This window comes from Galeopterus variegatus, unplaced genomic scaffold (assembly GCF_000696425.1).
Source record: "Galeopterus variegatus unplaced genomic scaffold, G_variegatus-3.0.2 Scaffold6, whole genome shotgun sequence".
In the NCBI taxonomy this organism is placed as follows: domain Eukaryota; kingdom Metazoa; phylum Chordata; class Mammalia; order Dermoptera; family Cynocephalidae; genus Galeopterus; species Galeopterus variegatus.
In genome coordinates, this window is record NW_007726117.1 from 1,433,116 (window position 1) to 1,441,111 (window position 7,996).

At 43.5% G+C, this 7,996-nt stretch overlaps 1 protein-coding gene across 2 annotated transcripts in view; it reads left to right on the forward strand.

The window, feature by feature from the left end:
- Window positions 1-7,654, forward strand: part of FAM159A (family with sequence similarity 159, member A) — a 21,926-nt gene extending 14,272 nt beyond the window's left edge. The window contains exon 3 of one of the 2 annotated variants that reach the window (XM_008578865.1): window positions 6,166-6,443. In XM_008578865.1, the coding sequence (XP_008577087.1) occupies window positions 6,166-6,416 (251 nt within the window). In that variant the 3' untranslated portion in view covers window positions 6,417-6,443. Of the gene's footprint in view, window positions 1-6,165; window positions 6,444-7,376 lie in introns of those variants that run through there. The other variant, XM_008578791.1, reaches the window with a different exon arrangement.
- Window positions 7,655-7,996: the final 342 nt, after the last annotated feature.

Consider the following 7,996-nt stretch of genomic DNA (forward strand, 5'->3'; position numbering starts at 1 on the left):
CGCACTGGATAAGTGCGCCGCTTGGGAAGCGCAACGGCGCTCCCGCCCGAGGGTTCGGATCCCACATACAGACCGGTTCCCGCTCACTGGCTGAGCGAGGCGCGGGAGCAGCGCCGAGGGTTGCGATCCCGTTGCCGGTCCCCGGTCCGGTGGGGGGGCGACACTGAGGGTTGCGATCCGTTGCCGGACATGGAAAAAGACAACAACAAAAAAAGACATGGTGGGTCCACAAGCTCAGTAGAAAACCAGAAGCATGATGTGGTGGCCAAAAGCAGGTGAGTGGAATCTCGGGTCACATTAATAGAAGGTCTGGAAACAAAGGAGCGATGGTCTTTCTTTACTCCCAATTGGATAGAACACACCAGCCACCATATCTCAGAGATAAGTTTTTATCACTACTCTGTAGGTTCCCAGTTTTGAGTTCCAGTTAGCTAAGGATCCCCAAATATACCAGTGGGGATTCTTTCATTATTCCAAAGGTTTTACTGGGACCAAGTTTCTTTGCTTTGAGCTAGAATTATATCAGTTGGGTGGGGACAGTAATTAACATGGGCTTTCTCATACTGATCAGAGCTCTTTGATTAAAACAAAATGGAAAGAAATTAGTACTTAATAAATGCAGTCTATTGTGTAAACAGAATCCTTTAAAACTTGGAGTTCAAAGGAAAAGAAATTTTAAAATGAGGCCAGCCCTGCTTTCTATCCCATTTTATGAAGTGGTAACTGAGATCCAGAGAGGAGAAAGGGTTGGCACAAAGTAGCACAATGATTTAACATTGCGGACCTTGGACTTGAGCCAAGGTCTTGTAACTCCTGGAAGTCCAAGGGATTCCTCAAGACCCTGGCAGCTAGCTGCTCAGAGCCCCACAATTTAAGAGGGACTTTGAGAAATCAAAAGGTTATCAGAGGCAGGTGACCAACTCAGGGCTGGGAACTTGGTCATGTGAGGATTAGCTGAAGAGTTGGGGATATTTGGCCTTGAACAGAGGAGACCCAAGGCTTGTAGGCTAGGACCTCAGCTCTCTGCAAGGCTGTTCTAGGGCAGGTGAAACAGACATTTTGTGAGGAGCCAGAGAACAGAACTGGGATCAGTGAGGAAGCTGTAGGTAGGCAGATGTTGATTCAATAAAGATAGAACCTACTTATAGTGAAACCTAAAATACACTGGTAAAAAACACCCCCATCACTCTGGGCCATATTTGGCTCATCAGTTTGTAATCCTTAGTTTAAAAAAACAAAACAAACAAAAAAACAGCCCCATCCATGGAAGGTAATTAGGAAAAGGCTAAATGTGGGATTCAGCTAAGGGGATTCTTGCATTGAATAGAAGGTTGAACTAAATCCCTATACCAGTTGGAATGCCTTAAAATGCAAGCTTAAATAACAAAGGATCCCAAGAAATCTGCAAAATACATGCCCAAAATAAACTCTAAACTTATAAGTTCTAAACTTATGTATAAGTTAAACTTATATATATATAAACATATACAAGTTCTAAACTTATAACTGTGTTTAGCAAGGTCACAGTACCTAAGGTCAAACCAACCATCATTTATATAAACTAGCAACAAAACATTGGAAACCAAAATTTAAAATATAATAATACCACTTGCAGTTGCTCCCCTCCCCCAAAAAAGAAATACTTAGGTATAAATCTAACAAAATAAGTACAAGATCTGTATGATAAAAACTGCAAAATGCTGATGAAGAAATGAAAGAAGACCTAAATAAATGGAGAGACACACTGTGTGCATGAATTGGAAGACTCAACATAATAAAGATAAAAATTATAGCAGCTTTTTTGTATATATAGACAAGCTAATTCTAAAATTTATATGGAAAGACAAAGGAACTAGAATAGCTAAAGTAATATTGAAAGAATAATAAAGTTGGAGGAAATAACACTATTCAATTTTAAGACTTACTAATATAGCAATAGTAGTCAATAGTAATCAGGCCTGTGTGGTATTGGAGGAAGGACAGATACATAGATCAAAATGCAGTCCAGAAATAGACCCATATCACAAGTTTGTTCAACCAATTTTTTTTTTTTTTTTTTTTTTTTTTTTTTTTTTTGTTCGGCAACGGATCGCAACCCTCAGTGTCGCGCCTGTACCAGACCGGGACCAGTAACGGGATCGCAACCCTCGGTGTCACGCCCGCACCTTGCCCAGCCAGTGAGCGGGAACCGGTCTGCATGTGGGATCCGAACCCTCGGCGGGAGCGCAACCACGCTCCCAAGCGGCGCACTATCCAGTGCGCCACCGGGCCGGCCCTGTTCAACCAATTTTTTTTTGTCTTTTTGTCTTTTTCTGTGTCCGGCAACAGATCACAACCCTCAGTGTTGCCCCCGTACCGGACCGGGGACCGGCAACGGGATCGCAACCCTCGGTGCTGCTCCCGCGCCTCGCTCAGCCAGTGAGCGGGAACCAGTCTGTATGTGGGATCTGAACCCTCGGGCGGGAGCGCCACCACGCTTCCCAAGCGGCGCACTATCCAGTGCGCCACCGGGCCGGCCCCTGCTCAACCAATTTTTGACAAAGGTACAAAAGCAATTCAACTGGGGAAGAACAGTCTTTTCAATATATGGTATCAGGACAACTAGACTTCCATAGGTATAAATAAATAAATAAATAAACCTTCACTAAATCTCACACCTTATAAGAAATCTAACTCAAAGTAGATCCTAAATGTAAACCATAACACTATTAACTGTTTTAAAAGAAAATAGGAGACAATCTTCATGACCTGGGGTTAGGCAAAAAATTCTTAGACAAAATACTAAAGCCACAATACTTTTTTAAGAAATGACAAATTGGCGCTCATCAAAATTCAAAGTTTTTATGTCATGAAAGACCCTGTTAAGAGAATGAAAAGGCAAGCCTCAGATTAAGGAATATATACAAATATCTGACAAAGGACTTTACCTAGAATGTATAAAGAATACCCTAAATTCAACATTAAGAAAATAAACAATCCTTTTAGAAAATGAGCAAAAGACTTGAACAGACATTTCATTGAAAAGGATATACAAATGGCAAATAAGCACACGAAAATATGTCCAACTTCATTAGCCATTAAGGAAATGCAAATTAAAGCCACAGCAAGTTACCACTACTCACATATCAGAATACTAAAGTAAAAACTCTGACAATGCCATGGTAGGACATGGAGCAATTGGATCCCTTAGCTGCTGGTAGGAAAGTAAAATGATACAGCCCCTTTGGAAGACAGTTTGGTGTTTCTCATAAAGTTAAACATTTTTAATATATGCACTAGTTTCTTATGGGTGCTATAACAAATCATCATGCACTTGACCACGTAAAACTATAGAAATTTATTCTCTCACAATTCTGGGGACCTGAAGTCCAGAATCAGTTTTACTGGGTGAAATCAAAAGCTCTAGGGGAGTGTTCCTTGTCTCTTCCAATTTCTGGTGGCTCCCAGCATTCCTCTGCTGTAGCTGCATTACTGCAGTCTCTACCTCTGTATTCACATTGCTGTCCCTGTGTGTGTCTGCCTCCCTCTGCCTTTCTCTTATAAGGGCACTCATAATGGCATTTAGGCTCCACCTGGATAATCCAGGATTATCTCTTCATCTCAAAATCCTTAATTTAATCATATCTGCAAAAACTTTACTGTATAGGGTAATATCCACAGATATTATCAGGTTCAAGAGATTGGGACCTGATATCTTCAGGGGGACATTGTTCAGCCAACTCTACCACATGAACCAGCAATTGCACTCTTTGGAATTTATCCTAGGTAAATGATGATGTATGTCGGGCCAGCCCGGTGGCGCACTGGATAGTGCGCCGCTTGGGAAGCGCGGCGGCGCTCCCGCCGAGGGTTCGGATCCCACATACAGACCGGTCCTGATATCTTCAGGGGGACATTGTTCAGCCAACTCTACCACATGAACCAGCAATTGCACTCTTTGGAATTTATCCTAGGTAAATGATGATGTATGTCAGCACAAAAACCTGCACACAAATGTTCATAGAAGCTTTATTTGTAATAGACAAAACTGGAAACACTCTAAATGTCCTCAATGGGCAAATGGTACAACTGTACAACAGAGTACTACACAGCCATAGAAAAGGAATGTACTATCAATACATGCAATGACTTGGATAGATCTCAAGGACATTATGCCGAGTGAAAAAAGCCAAACTCTAAAGATTGTATACTGTATAACTCCACTTATATAACACTCCCCAAATGGCAAAATTGTAGTCATGGAGAACAAGTTAGTGGTTATCAGGAGTTAGGTTTAGGGGGAAGGTCTGACTATAAAGGGGTAGCATGAGGAAGTTTCTTTGTGGTGATGGAAAAGTTCTTTATCCTGATTGTGATAGCAATGATTGTATAAATCTATACATGTGATAAAATTTCATAGTACTATACCAAAAAAAGTACATATAAAAACTGGAAAAATTAAATAGGATGTGCAGTTTAGTTAATCATATTGTATCAATATCAGTCTCCTAGTTTTGAGAACGTACTATGGTAATATAAGATGTTATCATTGGGGAAAGCTAGATAAAGGGTACACTGGAACTCTCTGCACTATCTTTATAACTTTGTGTGAGTCTTAAATTATTTAAGAATAGAAAGTTCAAAATAGAACAAACAAACAAAAAGATTTATTGGCTCTATAGGTGGGAAATCCAAAAGTAGGATTGGCTTTAGGCGTGATTTATATAGAAGTTCCCACCAACCTCAGACCTGTGGCTCCATTCTCTGAGATTCTCTCAGCTCTGCCCTCTATCTTGTGTTGGCTTTCTCCTCGGGCTGACTTTTCTCAGGTGGTAAGTTAGATGCCAGCAGTCCCTGGAAATACATGCCTTTTGTTCCCATCTATCCAGGAGGAGAAAGAGGGTGCCATCTCTTCCTTCAACCAAGAGAAAAGAAAAAGACTTAAGCTGTTCTCTGATTAAACCACCTAAGTCGGGCTGGCCCGTGGCTCACTCGGTAGAGTGCAGTGCTGATAACACCAAGGCCATGGGTTCAGATCCCATATAGGGATGGCCGGTTCGCTCACTGGGTGAGCATGGTGCTGACAACACCAAGTCAAGGGTTAAGATCCCCTTACCGGTCATCTTTAAAAAAAAAAAAACACCTAAGTCATGTGTCTGCCCCTAAACCAGTCACTGTGTCCAGGGAAATACTATGCATTGATTGCCCATCCATGTGGCAGAGGAATGGGATTATTTTATTGGCTCAGATCAATCAGATCCCAGTCCTGGAGCTGGGATGGGACCAATCCCACCCAAATATAATTGCTGTTACCCAGATAGGAAGGTATAGAATGGATGTTGGATAGACAACCCCAATGTCTAGTACAACTTCCTTCTTGAAACTCACTCTTCCCTTGGTTTCAGAGGTGCATTCTTCCTGGATATTCTCCGTCAATGCAGCTTCAAGCATAGAAGTTTGCTAGGCAGAGAAGGAGTTAAATGTCATTTCAGGTAGAAGAAATGACACAAGCAAAGGCCCAGAGATGTGAGGGAATGGACCCATTTAGGGAACAATGAGAATTTGGTGTGGCAAAGCATAGAGTTCTTGAGGGAAGGGTGGTAGTAACAAAGCTGAAGAGAAGAGATGGACCCGTTCATGAAAAGCCTTGAATGCTATCTCAAGGATCACAGGTAAGGCGAAGACATTGAAGGATTTTGAGAAAGAACAGTATGTGGACTCACTTGGCCTGAGAAAGATCTCTCTGTTACAGCATAAAAAATCATGAGTAAGAGGTGGGGAATCATAAGGCCAAGTGAGCTTTCTTTCAAGCTCAGATATAAGAGAAGAGAGAATAAGGCAGTCGATGAAGAGACTCATGGAATCGATACTTAAAGCAGAGACAATATGTGTTTTTAAAATGTTCAGCACTCCTCTGCATACTAGCTTTGTGGTAAATCTGTGTTCTCATCTATAAAATGGATATTTAATAGTACCTACATAATAGAGTCATGTCGAAGGCCAGGTATTCATCTCTCCTACAATTGTTTATTGTCTGTCTCTCTCATCAAACTGTAAGTTTATGAGAAACATTGGCAGCTCCTAGTGCATGACGTGGTATATTGGGGGATGGGGTGGGGTGTGATCCTGGTGGGGAGGAAGGGGCTGCAGGAGGAAGCCTCACACCCTCAGCTTGCTGTTTTCCAGGCCCCATGGAAGTGCCCTCTAACTGCCAAGGTGTAAACACGGTCATTGCGGTGGAGTTGCGAGGAGGGAGTCCTCTCAGACAGAATTACCCCTTCTTGAAATCACGGCTGGAAAGCAATGAGGGGCAGGTCATGGACTCCAGACATCTCCACCAGCACTGCTTCATAGCCACAGTGACTGCTGATGACATTCTAGGAAGCCCTGAGGAGGCCCTTGTCCCCATCCCTGACGCATGTGGACCAATCCCATAAGCATCCAATAAATGTCTCTGCATCATCCCGTTCTGGAGTCTCTTTTCAGTGGAAGGTAGGAATGGGCACAGTCAGAGGGATTTGGAGCCTAGCAGGATAAATGAGGGTTTTTCCTAGCAAAGGCTCCCAGGTCCTGTTGTGGACCCAGCTACACTGTTCTGCCTGGACTATTGTGGGGCAAAGGAAGTTAGACATGAATCCCAGGAAACATGGTCAGAGAAAAATCTGGGGCCTGTGGAGGCTCAGAGGAGCCCCTCTCCTAACTGGGCATCAAGAGAATTCCGATTTGGTCTTTCTGCCCCAGAGAAGGTATATTTAGGAGCCCCTAATAAAGAAAAAAAAAAAAAAAAAGATGATCAGCACTCATGGGGGGTGATCCTTGCCTCTGCAGCAGTTCTGCCCTGCCCTGGAGTGAGGAATCGAGTGAGAGGGAGTATAGTGTGCACGGGGCTCAGCCATCTTTCATCATCTCGGGTGGATGAAGTGAATGAATAAGTGAGTGAGAGAATGAATGGTTAGCAGACTGAGCACAAGCTCCAGAGGGTGAACTCAACCACATCCTGATCCTGTGTGGCCTTGATAAAGTCCCTTAGTCTCCCTGAGCCTCAGTGCCCTTGCTGAGTTATTGCAAGTGATGGATGGATTTGAACTCTTCATAAACATTAAAGTGCTAAAAAAAGGCACTCCTCTGCATACTAGCTTTGTGGTAAATCTGTGTTCTCATCTATAAAATGGATATTTAATAGTACCTACATAATAGAGTTATGTCGAAGGCCAGGTATTCATCTCTCCTACAATTGTTTATTGTCTGTCTCTCTCATCAAACTGTAAGTTTATGAGAAACATTGACAGCTCCTAGTGCATGACGTGGTATATTGGGGGATGGGGTGGGGTGTGATCCTGGCGGGGAGGAAGGGGCTGCAGGAGGAAGCCTCACACCCTCAGCTTGCTGTTTTCCAGGCCCCACGGAAGTGCCCTCTAACTGCCAAGGTGTAAACACGGTCATTGCGGTGGAGTTGCGAGGAGGGAGTCCTCTCAGACAGAATTACCCCTTCTTGAAATCACGGCTGGAAAGCAATGAGGGGCAGGTCATGGACTCCAGACATCTCCACCAGCACTGCTTCATAGCCACAGTGACTGCTGATGACATTCTAGGAAGCCCTGAGGAGGCCCTTGTCCCCATCCCTGACGCATGTGGACCAATCCCATAAGCATCCAATAAATGTCTCTGCATCATCCCGTTCTGGAGTCTCTTTTCAGTGGAAGGTAGGAATGGGCACAGTCAGAGGGATTTGGAGCCTAGCAGGATAAATGAGGGTTTTTCCTAGCAAAGGCTCCCAGGTCCTGTTGTGGACCCAGCTACACTGTTCTGCCTGGACTATTGTGGGGCAAAGGAAGTTAGACATGAATCCCAGGAAACATGGTCAGAGAAAAATCTGGGGCCTGTGGAGGCTCAGAGGAGCCCCTCTCCTAACTGGGCATCAAGAGAATTCCGATTTGGTCTTTCTGCCCCAGAGAAGGTATATTTAGGAGCCCCTAATAAAGAAAAAAAAAAAAAAAGATGATCAGCACTCATGGGG